Here is a 19,189-nt window from a genome sequence, read left to right as displayed (position 1 = left end):
AGGGAGGGAACACCGATGGGGATTGGGGGCACAGCAGTGACCAGAGGTGGTGAAGAGACGATCGGGGGCCCACCCAGTGGCCTCCCGCAGAGAGAGACATAACCTGAGGACTATCGGACTGTGAGAGGATGCAGGCTGGGTTAAAGGTCCCTCCCCTCCTCCGACCAGGGAACAAATTTTTGTGCATCTAGTACATACATAAATGAGCATGGCTATGTTCCAATAAAACATTATCTACAAAATCAGGCAGCAGGCCAGGCATAGATACCTCTGATACAGAGAAATGGATGTGGGAGGGATCAGGGCCACGTACTTCAGAGCGTGCTACACACACTGCAGTCTATGGGAATCTAATATCTTCTGGAGTTCACAAACATTCAATTTACTTAACATGGTTCATAGAGTCCTTCTACTTTAGAATAGTATTTTAAATCTTAGTGAAATTTTTAAACTATCATCAATCTCTTTATTAGGAAATGTCAAATGACAGGCCATGGGTCAAATTCAGCCCATTGCCTGTTTTTATAAATAAGTTGTTGTTCTTTCTTTTTTTCTTTTTTCCTTTTTTTTTTTTTTAAGGTATTATATGTGTACACATCTTACCATTGCCACCCCCGCACACACACACACTCCATATAAATAAGTTTAATTGGAACACCGCCATGTTCTATGGCTGTTACTGTGGAAAAGCTGAGTAGCTGGGGCGAAACTGTGGCCTATACTAGTAAAGCTGAAAATATTCATTATCTGCCCTTTGGTAGAAAAAGTATGCTAACTTCTGGCTTTGTATCTATTAAGCAATCCTATATAATAAAGGCCTAATATGCAAATCGACTGAATGGCAGAATGACTGATTCCTATGATGCGCATTGACCACCAGGGGGCAGAAACTCAATGCAGGAGCTGCCCCCAGCCCTCAGGTCCTGCCTGTTGCCCTGTAGAGGGAGGTGACTGGCAGCGGCGATGGGGGCAGGTATGGCAAGTGGGCAGTGCCAGGCCAGCCAAGGTGGGTGCCAGTGGGAGCCCCCCGATTGTCCTGCCAGTTGCCCCACAGATTGGCCCTGATCTCCGACCAGGCCTAAGGACCCTACCTGTGCAAGAACTTTGTGCACCGGGCCTCTAGTGTACTAATAATTAATACTACTAAGAATTAAGGATAAGTTTTTCATAAGGAAAAAATGGTATCTCACTAAAAGTAATTTTAAAAGTTTTAAAAATATGTTGATAAAATAAAGAAATAATCTAAAGAGGCATAAATTTTATTTTTTCTAGTGTTGAGCTAATTGTATTTCAAGCTAATCACATTTCACAAAAGTACAGAAATACCATAGTTTTTATATTTGTTAGAATTTAGAAATGGAATTATCTTTCAGTTAGTAAGTTCCATGAGTATTCATAAAGGACTTGTAATCAGTGTTATAGGTGTGTTTGGTTCTATATCCACTTCCTCACAACTGGCTAAAATGTTGGGCCACCTGCCAGAATCCTGACTAACTCTTTACTTTCACATTCTGACACATTTGTCATTTGATTTTTGTCAGATAGAATCATAATTGAATAATTATTCCTCCTTATAGGTGAAATTAACAAAGCGCTGATTGGACAAAAGCACCCTCTTAACAGACCATTTATAAATTCACAGCTTTGACATCTGTGTCCTTCTCGATTCATTGCCCAGAATTCATTTGTCACTAGAACAGCTCACATTGTGAAGAGATAAAGGTGGGAAAGCCTTTATCCCTTAGAAATGCCTCACAAACTTTTGGACACTAAAGGATAAGACTGAGCTGCATAAAGGAACAATTCCAGTAAACACTAGCATAAAAAGTTTAGAACTAAAGGAGATAAAAGTAAAAATAAACTGTCTTCTTTACAATATCTACCATGTTTCCCCGGTATACTGAACAAGTGTCTTATAGCTTCATTTAATGGAAATATCTTTCATCTCTATTGGGAACTTTCTCAGTCATGCATAGTTTATTTGAAATCCAAAGGTTCATTTGGTTCTGTCAGACTAAAATAGGTTATTAAAACAAGAATTTTATACTTACCCGATCCTCCTTTTGTCAAGTATTTGTTCTTTGCATAAAGAACAGAATCTAACATAGATTCGAAAAGAAGAAAATAACCCTGCAGAAAACAGGAAAAAAAAAATGAAGTTTGGAAATGTGTAATATCCTCACAGAAAGATCAATTTAAATATCTGCCTATTCTTTTTATAAAAATACACTGTATATACTTTGTCTATGCCATAAAACATTCTGCAAAAGTTGAAATTATTTTTTTGTAGTAAGTTCTCTACATAATAATTGTTAGAAAACCAGGCCAGGGTATAAAGTGAACCTAGAAAATTTATTATGGTAGAATCTACTGAACCTTTTTAATCTGTGCTTTCACTTTTTAGACTATTGTTTCTTTCTCATTCAAAGAAATATTTCAGATGGAAATTGTTAACAAAACTTGTAACTCTCCGGAATATCGAAAAATTAATCTAGAGAAGGTCCTCAAGATTTTGCTCTCTGGGAGACGTCTGGACACATTTTGATTGTTGAGAGGGCAGGGCGGGGCAAGGATGAGCTCCCAACTCCGCCCCGCAGGGCGGAGTTATCCCTAACCCTCAAAACCCCTGGACTGAGAGAAATTCGCTCTCTTCCGCCATGCTGCCAGCATGAGTTGGGGGGGCCCATGCTAGCATGGTGAAGGCTCTTTTGTTTATTGCATCGGACTTGGCTCCCTGGTGGTCCTTGGGGGATCACGAAGTCTGGGCATAACATTGTCACTAATGGGGATGGGGTAGAGGGATGCTATTGGCATCTATTGTAGTAGAGAAAGCCAAGGATGCCGATGAGCATCCTACAATGAACAGAAAAGCCCCCATAACAAAGAACTGTTTGGCCCTAGATGATATATCCTGGTTGATCTAATCTGGTCTAGAACATCATTTCCCAAACAGTTTCCTGCCCCAGTGACTCTCCCTTTGGTTAAAAGAAAAAAAGGGGTGGGGGAGTTGGCTTTAATCCAAGAGATTTGAGAAACACCAGATGCTACATCCTCCTCTTGAAGATGCATAGTGCACATTATCACAATAAGAGTTCTAAGAAGTGTTAAGGTAAAGAAAACTGAGGAACATACTTTAACCTCTCTTTGACTAGACACCTCTTTTTCCTATTTAACATCTATCAACACCTTGCACGGGGAGTGTTTGAAACACAGTTCATGAAACATAGCCCCACTGCACTCCAGATTCTAGAGAACAGTAATGAATCCTCTGCCAAGAAAGAAAAATCATAGCACAAAAGAAAAGATAACTTGTCCCTACCGGTGTCACAAACAGTGCATTCTTAACAGTATGCTACAGTTTATTAAATAAATGACAAAGTAATCATAAGTCAGAAGTTAATGCCAGTTTCAGTTAGTCTTTCTCCTTCTAAGGGCCCATCCGCCAACAGCCCTGATAAGCAAGGAAAATTAAATGCGTGGTGCAGAGCTTAACACATACTATACCTATTGGTCAGGGTGAACCAATATGAATTCTACCCCGATGTTAGCATTCTAAATCAAAACTGTTCTCACTCATTTGCTTTGTGTTCAAATAACTGTTCGACAGGATAAATACAACTGCCTTTAAACACAATAAGAAGTTTTTTTTTTAATGGTTTCTCTAGAACAAGAAAATGCAAATCCGGATGGATAATCTTCCCAAGAGATTAACAGCAAATTTAAATTACAAAAAACACAGCTCTCATACTTGAATCACTTATGAAGGAAGCTAATTAAATTGCCTCTAGCAACTCTACTTTGGCATTTACCTCCAACACACTAATTCATTGATAAGAAAATAATTGCCTACAAAAAAAAAAAGATTTTGCAACAAAGCTTTTACAAATGTGTTTACATTAGGAAAATTAAGGATTTGGTGGAAAGTCTTTCTCTAGATAGATTTCTTCAGTAACATGTCTAACTCTTTCAAGTTAGTACCCTTTTAACATCATCTGAGTATTCAAAGCATAAGAGATTTTTGGAATTCAAATAAATCTTTTCAATCTGACATGACATGCAGATCTATGCACACAAATACTAATAAATAAGCATTCATCAACTGACTAAGGTGAATTATAATTTATGCTAAGGAATTATTAAAAGAGGAGGCATCACCCTGGCCAGTTGCTCCTGCAGATCGAAGGTTTGTGGGTTCGAATCGAGTCAAGAACACATACCTTAGTTGCAGATTCCCCTACTGGGGTACCTGGGGCGGCAACCAATCCATATATCTCTCTACTGTCAATGTTTCTTTCTCTCTCTTTCTCCCTCTCTGCACATCCTTCCTCCCTTCCACTCTTTCTAGCAATCAAAAAAAAAAAATCCTGGGGTAAGGATTTATAACAACAAAAGAGGAGGCATTCATTTGCCCTATGAGAAAAAGATCTGCTGATAAAACATGTTAATAGGGTGAAGAAATATGGTCCCTATTTGCAAGAGTGCTAAATGTTAAAATAAAAAATAAATAAATAAATTCACATTTTTGGTACAAATTAAGTATTCATTACATTCCAATCATTTTTGGAAGGGGGTATTAAAAACTGCTACTGATTTGGCACGGTGTCAAAACTGTTTCTAGTATTACTCTTTCAAAGCAGTTAGCTAAATCTAAGTACTTTGCTTCCATATGCTCAAACACCACCTTACTTTCATGTACTACAAACCAAAAAAAGTCTTTAATCAATAGGTGAAAGTACTTCCTTCTAGCAACACCTTCCTTTATTGCATTTAAAATAAAGGTATTATTAGCCATTCATCAGAGATTAAATTACACCATATTTTAAATTGGTATTATAGTCAATACCAATTGTACAGTGGTTGAGAGGATGGATTCCTGGATTTAATCCCAGATAAACCCTCTTTTCTATGTGACCTTGGGTAAGTCAACATCATTTGCTTAGTTTCTTCAACTGTAAAGTGACAGTGACAATGACATTGTATTTCATACAGTTGCTGTGAGGATTAAATATGTTCATACATGTAAAAGGTTTAGAACAAATTTTATTAGCCCAGCTGAAAAAAATTAAGAGCTATGTAAAAAAACGTATTTGTAAAGGCTAATCAGAATTTTGAAATTATGTTTAATATTAGAGGATAAAGGTTTACCAGACTGTCCAGATTGATGTAATAACATTTATTTAGTGAGGAGTCTTATAATTCATAAGTAAGCAGTAAAATTCCTTTTTCCCCAGGAATTAATCAGGTCACATTTTCTTGTATCACTTCTTTTTTCACATCAGCCAAGACTATGAATATGTATATACACACCACAATATATATGTAATAATATATATATCTACATATACATCTGCTAAAATTTTACTTAAAATTAATAAAAATTTAAAAATCCTATCAAAACAATTTGATCAAATTGTAAACATTAGTGCCAATTCCAAGCTTCTTCTTAAAAAAGATAATCACAGAGATTTCCACCACCACCCCTCCTCCCCCCAGGCCAAAAAATCTATTTTACTTAATACTCTGAACTGGTATTTATAATTTAAGACTTTCCCATCTACTTGCTTTCATTTAATATAATAAAAACCAATAAGTATTTTCATATTTACCCCTTCATGATTACCTTAGCTAAGATTAGAATCCTGATAAAAAATATTAGAGATAGTTTCAAAGATTCTAATTATTTAAAATAACCTAATTTTCATATGAGAGAAATCAATACTAGAGAGGTTAAGTAACTTATTTTATGTCATGCTGATGGAAAAACAATACTGGACAATTTTTAACATCTCTTACAAAATAGTGGCCTTAAGATTCAATTCTCAATATTGCTAAACTAAATAGTGAGACAGATTGCAAACAAACAAAAGAAAATCATCATCCCTGGCAGTAAAAATACTCTATCATAAATGCCATGTCTTTGCTTCTCATTTTTTAGAATCAGCCAACATAATATGGTCAGAGAATTTATGAAAGTAAATCATCAAATGCTCTTCCTGATATATCATATGTAAAGAAAGCATTCAGCACAGTGCCTGGCACAGAGTTAACAATGACCATATGGCAGAGCTCTTTAATTGAGTGGAAGTCACTATATAGGAGTCAGTTACTAAAAGGTAGAACTAGACTAAGCTATATAGAAGCAGAAGGACACAGCAAGTCCTTTCCCCTATTTTTAAAAATAATTTTTGATCTTCACTGGTGTATAATTAAAAAATACTGCCTAGCCAGCATGGCTCAGTGGTTGAGTATTGACCTATGAACCAGGAGGTCACTGTTCAATTTCCAGTCAGGGCACAAGCCCGGGTTTCAGGCTCAATCCCCACTGTGGAACGTGCAGGAGTAAGCTGATTAATGATTCTCTCTCATCATTGATGTTTCTATTTCTCTCTCCCTCTCCCTTTCTCTCTGAAATCAATAAAAATATTTTTAAAAAACAAACAAAAAGCAAAAAAACACAAATTTCCTCTAGAAAGTATTATTGTTTTGCTTTCTAAAATTAAAAATTTCAAATAATAGTGGTGATGACTTTAAGTTCATTGTGTTAAGTGTCTTTATATGGATCAACTTATTTAATTCTTCCCTAAAGCATATTATTGTTATTTCCATTTAACAGATAAGAAAATAAGGCTTAACCATGTTCAATTAATACTTAAAATAAGAGGACTTAAAAAACAGCTCATAATCATGGAAACAGTTGAAAAAGCCAGGATGTGAACTGTGGTGTAAAAACACAAACCAAGTTCTGAATCATTATTTTATATTGCTTCTTAAGTTGATTTGCTGGATTGAAAATAAGATTTACTACAGCTACAATTAAGTATTCAAATGTTCTGAAATAAAAAATCTCCCCTAGAGCATATTAAACAAGAATTGAATTTACAGTAGGTATTTGATTCATAGTGTTTCAAATTGATAGTTTAGTTGGCAACTATTACCACCATTTTATTGTAAAAATTATCAGTTTAGAAAAATCAATTGAAGTACCAGAATATATGTAAGAGCAATATATGACATTTGTGAGATAAATTAATATGACTTGTTAAAAAACATTAGCAAATGAGAAGAGTCATATATGTATTGCTAAAGGTTACTGTCCTTTCTCTCAACTTTCCACTTTGGTAAACTTCATTTTACTATAGGCTCCCTCCGTGACCGTATAGCCTTTAATTTCCTGGGAATTGTCCTTCGTTCTGACCAAGTCATTCATTACTGATACCAGAAGGCTTTGCTCCAAATGCCCTACTCAAGACTATAATTTCACAGGCTGCTGCTTCACCTGTAGGGGTGCCATCTGGAAGAGAATTATACACGGTATTTTCTCCCAAAATGCTCACGGGGCACTCTTCTTTCCAAACTGACATTTACTTTTCAAAATTAAAGTTTGCATTTACACTTTAAAAATTAATTATTAAGAAAGGAATACATTGATTAAATCTGGAACTAGAATATTAACATTGTTCATTAAAATGAGAGCCTATTTCCCAGTTCATATCTTCTCATAATAAACAAAACTTATGATATCTTTGAATAAGTTTCTTTGGTTGTCTTTATTTTTTCCCGTTCAAATAACTGAATTGCTGATATACCACTAGGTAGAGTTAATTATTTAAAAGAGTGAGGCAAGAGAGAAGCACAAGTACAGTGAAGAGTGAATCTATAGACAGTTTAGTAACAAATAGTCAATAATCTTGATTTAAAGATAAAAATAAAAGATTACTTCCAATAAATAAACAAGCCTACAAAATCTAATTCCTAATTCTTAGTATGTCTCTGAAGTATAATCAATATCGATATTTGGTAACATTTTTTCCAATACTACCATAAATTCTATAAGATTTACCGTAGATATAATTTTATCCAATTTAATTAGGACTACTAGTCATTTGTTAGTGGAAAACAGTATACTTTAAGTAAAAACATATAAATGCAAATTTGTTGAACAATACCTTTGAGGATGGATCTACTGATTGGAATCCTTACCATCTTCCTTGCATAATAAACCTCACTCAAAATGAATTGTAAATAATTTCCAGTTTGGGTTATTTTAAAATAGAAAAAAACTTATTAAACAAAGTCACCCCAATAAATTAAAAAGTAAAAAAATAATATAAAAACAATCTGAGGCCATTTGCCAAGTGAAGAGTCCCTGAATTTTATAACTCTCACCCTCCCACACCTACTTACTCACAATTTGTTTTACTGATTATTTTATTCAACACTAGAGGCCTGGTGCACGAAATACGTGCAGGGGGGACAGGGGGTGTCCCTCAGCCCAGCCTGCACCCTCTCCAATCTGGGACCCCCTGAGGGATGTCAAGCTGCCCATTTAGGCCCGATCCTAAATGGGCAGTTGGACATCCCTCTCACAGTCCAAGACTGCTGGCTCCCAACTGCTCGCCTGCCTGCCTGCCTGATTGCCCCTAACCCCTTCTGCCTGCCAAGTTAATCACCCGCTAACCAGGGGTCCTCAAACTTTTTAAAGTGGGGGCCAGATCACGGTCCCTCAGAGAGCTGGAGGGCCGGACTATATGAACTACTAATTCCTACTGTAACACCTCGGCTGCGCTCACTGCCCAAAAAACCTGGCGGGCCGGATCAGACTCCTCTGCGGGCCGCATGTGGCCCGTGGGCCGTAGTTTGAAGACCCCTGCGCTAACCACTCTGCTGCCAGTCTGATCAATGCCTAATTGCTTCTCTACAGGCCCGTTTGGCCCTAACTGCTCTCCCCTGCCAGCCTGGTCACCCCTAACTGCCCTCCTCTGCTGGTCTGGTCTCCCATAACTGTCCTCCCCTGAAGGCATGGTTGCCTCCAATTGCTCTCCCCTGCTGGCCCAGTCACCCCTAACTGCCCTCCCCTGCAGGCCTGACCGCCCACAACTGCCCTCCCCTGCTGGCCATCTTGTGTGTTGGAGTGATGGTCAACTTGCATATTACCTGTTTATTATATAGGATTTTTTACAATCCTGTTCAATATTTATGTTAATATTAACTGATTTTACATAAATAAGCAGGTAAACAGTACAAAAAGCTCTTGGTAAATGCATAACCCAACTGAAAGGACAAAACAGGAACAGCATACTGAAGGTAACTTATTAGGTTTAAATGTTCAGGTAGCCATAAAAATCTAACAGGTATTATACAAAATGAAAGCAGAACATCAATTCAATTGCATAACTATGTGACAAAAAATACTATCATGATTTCACCTTTCACGGAAAGTGTTCTTTGATGCCTAAGATTAGGTTAGGTGGCCTTTGTAGTATCATCTAAATTGGAGGCTAAGTTATTAATAATGCATAGAAATTAGATCTTCAAAGCAGGGTTTCTCAATCCTGGCACTATTGACATTTGAGGCCACATAATACGTTATTGTGGAGACTGTTCTGTACATTGTAAGATGTTTAGCAGCACCCTAGGCTTTACCTGCTAGAGGCCAGCACTACTCTTCTCCTGTTGCTACCCTTTCCTTTCCCGACTGTAACCTAAGATATTTCCAGATATTTCCTACTGCCCAAATAACCACAGGAGGGAAAAACTGAACAGCCTCCCTCCATGGAGAACCACTGCTCCAGAGATATCAAAAAAAGTAATTAGATAAGCATTTTCTCCCATCTACAGTGTTATTAGCTAAAAATGTACACAACTTAAAATTTTATAGGATATGTCTGATCTCAGAAGATTTTATAAGGATGTAAAGTAACCTATTTATTTCACTCTTATGTTTAAAATAGCCTTAGTTATTGAACACCTGAATTGCTAAGTTTTTTAGTGATTTCCCCATTTTATTTTAAAATGTACTGATGCTAAGCACTTTATCACAAATACAGTAATGAAGTTATAGAGTTTTAAAAGTAATTATGCATGAGGTTATTAAAAGTTATATATTATGCAATAATGTAAATAGAACACATTCATATCTGTTTATAAATGCTTAGAATAGTACACAATTCTACGACACAATTAGAAAAATGATAAAATAGACTAAAGGGCCAAAAATATTATCTCATAAAAAATACAATATTTCAGAATGAGAAAGAGGCAAAGCTTAATCAAGAATAGATAACAATCCTAAAAACACATAAAAATATCTGACGTGCCTGGCCGGTGTGGCTCAATGATTAAGCTTCGACCTATGAACCAGGACCTGGTCATGGTTTGATTCCTGGTCAAGGCACATGCCCAGGTTTTAGGCTCTATCCTCAATAGGGGGCATGCAGGAGGCAGCCAATCAATGATTCTCTATCATCATTTATGTTTCTATCTCTCTCTCTCCCTTCCTCTCTGAAATCAATAAAAATATATTTTTTAAAAACCTGATGCAAAAACTGACTATTGAAAAGAGAAACAAACAATTCCTATAGGTAGAAACTGCATTATTCTTTTTTAGTACTTAGTAAGCAAACTTAATAAATATTTAAAAGATTAAATGATCCTATGGACAATTATATGACATTTCACGCAAGGATTGCAGAATACATGTTCATTCTAAATGAATGTAGAACATTCAATGAGACATCATATGCTGAGCCATAAAACAAATCTGAACACATTTAATGGAATGATAACATGTATATTATGGCCTATGATATCAACCAAATCAAACTAGAAGTCAGTAACAGAAAGATATCTAAAAAAGTTCCAAACACTTGAAATTAAACAACATGCTTCCAAATAATTGTGGATTAAAGCAGAAATCACTAGGGTAATATTTTGCATTTAATAAAAACAATTGTGGGATATTGCTGTAGCAGTCATAAAGGAAAAGCTGAAGGTTTAAGAGTGGTGGAAAAAACAAGGCATAGAAAAATATGTAGACTATGCTTACCTGCACTAAATATAAGGGTGGGATTTGTAATCTATTTTGTTCACTGCTTTATCCTGCCTAGGGCAATGCCCAGCAAGTAGCAGCCACACAGTATTTGTTAAATGAATGAGTGTGCCAAAGGGTGGGATGACACATACATATTTAAAATGGATTAAAATATTTCAGGTAGGATACACTAAAAACTGGTAACAGACTTTATTGGCAAATTCAAGGTAGGTCCTGAGTGGTAGGAAGGGGCAAAATTTGTAACTTCTATATATTATTACATAGTCCAAAAACAAAAATAAATCTTATATGTATATCACAAATATTTGTCAGAGCAGCTCCTACTGCATTATTATTTCACTAATCACTAGCTTAATGCAAGAATGAGAATAATGTAATAACTACCACCTTATTTGGAACCATTATGTGCGCTTGCTATTGTCTTGCATGAATACTTCCTTTTCCTCTTCTCATCCCTTACAACATACAGTTCTAATTTTCCAATGGCATGGACTTGTGGAGAACGTAACTCAGAACAAGAGCTGATTTCCTCTGCATACTCTTCTAATGGTTTGAAACACATTAGTTTAAGTCTTTCCTCCACTAGATGGCACTCTCACTTAATCTACAAAAAACTGACAAGTCAAATTAGCCCTTTCCCCCAAACTGCAGCTAACTGTCCAATCAGCAAATTTACAAAAAAAAAAAAAAGTAAATCACCTGAGATCTTTCCAAATGTACATGTGGACCTTACTCCAGACTCACAGAATCAGTTTCCAAGGACAAGGGTAGAGGATGAATGCAGTTTTCTAAAACAACTAGCCTGGTGCACTGACTCATCCAGGTCATGTCTGGCCCATCCAGTCCTGATCAGGGGATAGGGAATACTAGGAGATCGGGGTGACTAGGGCCAGCTGGTAAGGGGCGATGGGAGGGCTCAAGGGCCAATCAGTTGGACCCCAGCAGCAAGCTAACCTACCGGTCAGAGAGTCTGTCCCCTAGTGGTCAGTGAGCGTCATAGCGACTGGTTGAACAGTGGAATGAATGGTTGAACACTTAATATATTAGGCGTTTATTATATAGAATTCCCAACCTCCACAGTGATTGATAAAAATCATTAATTATAACCGAATATTCTCTTAAAAATACAATTATATTATTAGATCGCACTTTTATTAAAGAAAATTATGTTAAGGTACCCATATATAACAGAATGATTCTATAATACTTATAAATTATACAATATTGAGGCTAAAGAGAAGATGAACAATATTAACAGTCTGATTCAAAATTTAAAGAACAAGATCTCATTCCATTTCCAGCAACAATGCATTTTAGGAGATAATGACCCTCTAAGTACAACAAATATGATAGAATAAAAAGAACAATCTTGTTAGATGCACCAGTAAGCTGGCTTTCACCTTGAAAGCATTTGCTAAACCTAGTGAATAAACATAGGAAAACAGGAGACAAAACCCCAAACTGGAAATCCTTCAAAAGTCAAATGATTAAGCAATGATGTATCCATATCATGGAATACTACTCAGAAATAAGGAATATACTATTGATAGGTATCATAATTTGGATGAATCTCGAAGGAATTATATTAATTTTAAAAAGCCAATCCCAAAAGGTTATATACTGCATGATTCCATTTGCACCACATTCTTGAAGTGACGAATTATAGAAATTAAGTATCTCAGTGGTATCAATATCAAGATCCTATTGCTCTACAGCAGGGGTCTTCAAACTACATGCAGCCCCCAGGGGAGTCTGATCCTGCCCGCCAGGTTTTTTGGGCAGTGAGCGCAGCCAAGGTGTTACAGTAGGAATTAGTAGTTCATATAGTCCGGCCCTCCAGCTCTCTGAGGGACCGTGATCTGGCCCCCACTTTAAAAAGTTTGAGGACCCCTGCTCTACAGTGTAATAGTTTTTCAAGATATTTTCATTGACACAAATGAGTAAAGAGTATAAGGGATCTCTGTATTATTTCTTATAATTGCATGTGATAATCTATAATTATCTCAAATAAAAGCTTAATTGAAATAAAAATTTATAAAATAATCAAATGCAATATGTGCACCCAATTCAGATCCTGATTCAAAAAAATGAAGTATAAAAACAAAATTCATGAATCAATCAAGGAAATGTGAACACAGACTAGATATTAAGGAATTTTTCATGTAACATGGAATTGTGGCTACACTGATAATTTTGTTAAACTTCACATTGGCATAATAAAAAACAATATATATATATATATTTAAGTTCTTATCAGTTAAAGATAGCAAGAAAATGGTAATACCATGGAGAAAGATAAAACAAAAAAGGGCAAATGTTGATAAGTTAGATGATGGGTGCATGAAGTTCAGTGAAACATTCATTCTATATTTTTTTACATTAAAATGTTCTTTAGTCAACTCTTTTTATAATATTAAAATTAAATGCAATGGCTTTGCATTTACTGTGTCATTATCCCAGGTACATGGCAATACGGGGGGGAAAAGTGCAAATCATTTAAGGTAAAAACCCAGGCATAAAAGAACTTTCCACAGGTAATTTCCTGGGAAAATATATAGCCATTAAATAGCACTAGACACTCAGAATACACAAGAATAAAGCACCATGAGTGAAGGGCAACAGAAACAATAGCAAAAGCAATCCTGCAAAAATGTCAAATACTGCAATCAAAAACACAAAATGTAAAGTAAGTACGTATGTTATGATTTATTAAATGGAAAAAAGCTTAAAGATAATAAGCGAGTAAAATTTTAAAAGAACCCCCCCAATGAAATTCCTAAAACAAAACTGAAATAAAAATTTCAATGGATGAGTTTAACAAATTATTAGAAATTACTTTAGAGCTCTAGCCTGTTTCAGTCAGTGGATAGAAGAGCATCAGCCTGTGGACTAAAGGGTCCTGAGTTCAATTTCGGCCAAAGGCACATGCCCAGGTTGAGAGCTCAATTCTTAGTGTAGGAGGCAGCCGATCAATGTTTCTCTCCTCTCCTCCCTCTCTCTCTCTCTCTCTCTCTCTCTCTCTCTCTCTCTCTCTCTCTCTCTCTCTCCCTCCCTCCCTCCCTCCCTCCCTCCCTCCCTCCCTCTCTCTCTCTCTCTCTCTCTCTCTCTCCCTCCCCCTTCCTCTCTGAAATAAATAAAATATTTTTTAAAAAGAAAAAAAGAAATAACTTTAGAAAGAATTAGTAAATTAGTGGACAGAAATGAAAAATAAAATTATCCAGAATGCTGCAGAGGGCCCCTTGGGAATGCACATGGATGACCTTTAAATTAATGTCAGCTGAGTCCCAGGTGACTGGCATGGCCATCCCCTGGAAACAGCAGCCCAAAAAGTGGAGAGGGTTATCAGTACAGATTTCTTATCTTTATCCAAGTGCTTGGAATGAGGAATGAATAGGACCTTGATTTACCCAGGTCTGGATATGCTAATCCCAGGAATGAGGGAATGAATAGGACCTGGGCACACCCAAAACTTATTTGCCATTAAACAACCCCCCACCACCACCACCACCCTCCCCTTGCTGGAAATCAATAAATGTGCTGTGTTGTCTGACAGACTGTCTCTCCATCAGAGTGGCAGCCCCCCACCCGGATCCCTCTTGGTCTTTTTTTTTTTCCCCTTTCCTTTAATTTCTTAATCCCCAGCTCCTCCACTCAGGAACCTGTGGTTTTCTGTGCAGGTCCCGGAAAACAGAGAAACAGCCCCCCACAGAGTGCAGCCCAGAAAGTCAAAACATTAGAAACTATAAAGGAGGTTAAGAGGCATTAAAAAATCAACACACTATTTCATGTACAAAAGAGTAGCAATGACAGTCACTGACTCCAGATTAGAACTTAACACTACATTAAATCTGAACATTTCAAAATCTCCCTGAAACCCCAGCTATTTGGCTAGAATTTTGTTTATTCAAAATTGATCATTATAAAATAAAACAGATTATTTTCAGTTTTTGATAAATTCATTTAATGAAAACATATGTATCAAATACAGTTTTTTTGTTTTGTTTGTTTTTTCTAAATATATTGATTTCAGAGGGGAAAGGGAAGGAAGAGAGAGCTAGAAGCATCAATGATGAGAGAGAATCATTGATGGCTGCCTCCTGGGCGGAGGGGGGCACGGCCCCCACAGAGCAAGCAATCCAGGAATGTGCCCTTGGCTAAAATTGAACCTGGGACCCTTCAGTCCACAGGTCGAAGCTCTATCCACTGAGCCAAAATGGCTAGGGCTCAAATACTGTTTACAAAAGCTTAAAACTGACGAAATGGTTAAAATTTTGTCTATGTAGAAATACTATATACCTTATCTTCGTCAAATTGGCATATCAGTAAGTCAAATCAGCTGTCAAATAACATTAATTTTTCTTTACACATTTAAAAATAAATATTCTGCTTTGACTTATTTCAAAAGTAAATAAAGTTCTGTAGTGTACCTTAATTATATTAATGCCAATAAATTCTACTTTATGCAATAAAAGACACTGATAGTATGGCCTAACAAATAAAAAGACAGGACATTCAGTATGACAAGCAATAAAAGCAACAACATGTTAATTTTGATAAAACAGTACTAATAAGTCCTTACTAGCCTGTGGAAGCTTTTAGGAAAACATATTTAGTTCTCTAAAATTTAGAAAGTAGAAAAATAATACAGAAATTATTATGACTTTAAAAATAAAAAAAAAATAAAGTTGATTTATGCTTAAAAAAAAAATATTAGGAATGACCAGTAAATAAGAGCCATTTCAGAATCAAGTACCACAGGAAAATTACAGCTGCTTTAAAAATAATGCTACCATTCTGCCACTTGTCAAATAAAATTGAATGCAGAAAACAGCTACCTTAGCAGTTTTTTTTAAAACCAATAAAAGTACTTTTTCTACTGATACTTACCATCCACTCAGATATAATAACATCCACTTTTTCTACAGGAAGATGAACTTCTTCAATCTTTCCTTTAATTAGTATGATAGTATCTTCAAGTTTATTTAGTCTGAAAATTATCATAATGAATTAAATTAGTATGTTAAACAGATTCTGAAAACTAGTTAAATTACATAATTTCTTGACAACTTTTCAAATTATTTTGTGGAACTGAAAGTATATTCAAAGTTTATTTCCTGGGCATATAATTAATATTTGGTCACTTCATGAATGCCCAGGATTATTGTTAGTTAATATTACAATGCACCGGACAAATATTTAAAACTTCATCTTGAGCCCTGGCGGGGTGCCTCTGTTGGTTGGAGCATTGTCCCTTATACCAAGGGGTTGTGGGTTTGATTTCCGGTCAGGGCACATGGTCAAGGCACATACCTAGATTTCTGGTTGTATGGGAGGCAACTGATTGATGTCTTGATGTCTCTCTCTCTCTCTCTATCTCTAAAAAACATCAATAAAAACATATCCTTGGGTGAGGATTTAAAAAAAACTTCATCTTTAAAAGAAATTCTAATTTTATCAAGAGTAGATGTCAAGCCGGGACCGGTTGGGCTCAATGGATAGAGCATCGGTTTGGGGACTGAAGGGTCCCGGGTTCGATTCCGCTCAAGGGCATGTACCTTGGTTGTGGGCATATCACCAGTGGGGGGTGTGCAAGAGGCAGCTGATCGATGACTCTCTCTCATCGATGTTTCTAACTCTCTATCTCTCTCCCTTCCTCTCTGTATAAAATCAATAAAAAATATATTTTAAAAAAAAGAGTAGATGTCAACATACCGTTTCCCCGAAAATAAGACAGTGTCTTATATTAATTTTTGCTCCCAAAGATGCGCTAGGTCTTATTTTCAGAGGATGTCTTATTTTTCCATGAAGAAGAATATGGTACACATTTATTGTTAAATGAAAATAAAGGAAATTTATTACCTGTATACGGTACGGTAGTATGGTATTTGTCAACGCAAACCAGACAAACTGTGAATCCTACAGTATCAAGAATTTACTCATTTATTCAATGACAATCATGTCATCATCTTCTGGAACATCATCATAATAATCCAATTCCTGAATTTCCTGGTGAATTTCTTGTGACTCCATTTCTTTCAGAATCAGTGGACCAAATCTCTCATGATTAGCCTAGGGGGCCTTATTTTCAGGGGATGGCTTATATTGGGTCGGCAGCTAAGTAATTGCGGGTTTCACACATATATGGCTTCAGTTGAATTTTTAGGTTTGCAGACGTAGTACAAATGTAAAACACATTTTGTTATTTGATAGTTGGCTATTTAGCTGTTAATCAGTAAAAAAAGTTTTTTGATCTGTTTTGTAGTTTTCGTTTGGCGTTCGTTGAAAAATGGAAAATCAAAAGGAACATTTTCATCATATTTTGCTTTTTTATTTCTGCAAAGGGAAAAACGCATCGCAAGCTCATAAAAAGTTATGTGCTGTTTATGGTGACGAAGCCTTAAAAGAACGGCAGTGTCAAAATTGGTTTGCCAAATTTCGTTCTGGTGATTTTTCACTCAAAGATGAAAAACGCTCTGGTCGTCCAGTTGAAGTTGATGACGCCCTAATCAAAGCAATAATCAATTCGGACTGTCACAGTACAACACGTGAGATTGCAGAGAAGCTTCATGTATCACATACATGCATTGAAAATCACTTAAAACAACTTGGCTATGTTCAAAAACTCGATACATGGGTTCCTCACGAACTGAAAGAATCACAGTTAACGCAACGCATTAGCAGCTGCGATTTGCTAAAGAAACGTAATGAATATGATCCACTTTTAAAACGACTGATAACTGGCGATGAAAAATGGGTTGTTTACAACAATATCAAGCGGAAAAGATCGTGGAGCAGGCCAGGTGAACCAACTCAAACAACATCAAAAGCTGATATTCATCAAAAGAAGGTTTTGTTATCAGTTTGGTGGGATTACAAAGGAATTGTCTACTTTGAACTCTTACCACCCCAACCGAACGATCAATTCTGATGTCTACATTGAACAACTAATGAAATTAAACAATGCAGTTGAAGAAAAGCGGCCCGAATTGACAAATCGAAAAGGTGTTGTATTCCATCATGACAATGCAAGGCCACACACATCTTTGGTCACTCGGCAAAAATTAATGGAGCTTGGTTGGGATGTTTTGCCACATCCACCATATAGTCCTGACCTTGCACCATCTGATTACTTTTTGTTTCAATCTTTACAAAACTCCTTGAATGGTAAAAATTTCAATAATGATGATGATGTCAAATCGTACCTGATTCAGTTTTTTGCTAATAAAAACCAGAAGTTTTTTGAACGTGGGATTATGATGCTGCCTGAAAGATGGCAAAAGGTCATTGATCAAAATGGGCAATACATTACAGAATAAAGTTATTTAGTTCCATGAAAAAATTTTTTAAAAAATCCGCAATTACTTAGTTGCCGACCCAATATTTCACTCAGAAGGAAACCTACAAGTAGGTCTTATTTTCGGAGGATGTCTTATTTTCGGGGAAACACGGTAGTTACTAGGTCTTTTTTTTTAACGGAGGGACGGAGACAGACTAGCCAACAAAAGTATGTTTTAAAGGGAAGTGTGTCATATTGAAGAGAGAATTAGAAGCCAGAAGTCCTTACTTTGAATCCCAGATTCTCTAGCACTTGTCAGCTAAGAGATCTTCAGCGAATTTTAATACTCTCACAGAGCCTATGTGCTCATGTGTAAAAGAAAATAATGATACCTGCTCTATCCATGTCACGACTTACTATGAGGATCAAATATTTATGAAAGCTATATATATTTTCAAGCACTACATAATGGTAATGATATTATCATAATAATAAAGTGAGGTATGCTGTATAAAACTTGAAATCGTGCTCCAATCATAAATTAATTTTGTCCAGTAACATTCATTAGACATTTTTATATGTTTGATTATAGTATTAGCACATACCTTTCACCCTCTCTTTTGTAATATGAAATAAGTAACGGAGTTAAAGAGATCATTTCAAAATGCTAAAAGAAAGCTAAGTTTATATCTAGTTAAATAAATTCTCAATCATTAGAGGACGTATGTGAATTATAAAGGATTTTTTTTTTTCCTGCTAACAAAAAGAAAATTCCCCCCTCAACTTCATCAAGGTATTTTTAACATAAAATAAAATACATTTATTATAAGGGTAAATTTTGTTGAATTTTAAAACTGAGATACTTAGGTGGCCACCATCATCATCAATATGTAGAACATTTCTATCTCCTCGAAAAGATTCATAGGTGCTCCTTCCCAGAAAGTCTTCCCTTCCACAGGCAACCACCGATTTTCTTCCCTTCCACTATATCTTATATTTGTATTTTGAGGAGTTTCATATAAATGGAATCGTACTAAATGTATCCTTTTGTGTCTGGTTTCTTTCAACAGGCATACTTTTTA

The 19,189-nt window shown here is 36.0% G+C and overlaps 1 protein-coding gene across 2 annotated transcripts in view; it reads right to left on the bottom strand.

Annotated features, from left to right (window-relative positions):
- The window catches only part of PRMT3 (protein arginine methyltransferase 3), a 78,370-nt gene that overhangs the window by 33,268 nt on the left and 25,913 nt on the right, over nt 1–19,189 (bottom strand). For both annotated transcript variants that reach the window (XM_084894739.1, XM_084894738.1), the window contains exons 10-11: nt 15,719–15,818; nt 2,052–2,130 (exon numbers count right to left, since the gene is read on the bottom strand). In XM_084894739.1, coding sequence (XP_084750865.1) covers nt 2,052–2,130; nt 15,719–15,818 — 179 coding nt within the window. The remainder of the gene's footprint in view (nt 1–2,051; nt 2,131–15,718; nt 15,819–19,189) is intronic.

This window comes from Pipistrellus hanaki (assembly GCF_964339955.1).
Source record: "Pipistrellus hanaki genome assembly, chromosome: 9".
Lineage (NCBI taxonomy): Eukaryota > Metazoa > Chordata > Mammalia > Chiroptera > Vespertilionidae > Pipistrellus > Pipistrellus hanaki.
The sequence above is the reverse complement of the archived record's forward strand: the minus strand, read 5'-3'. Positions and strand labels throughout refer to the sequence as shown.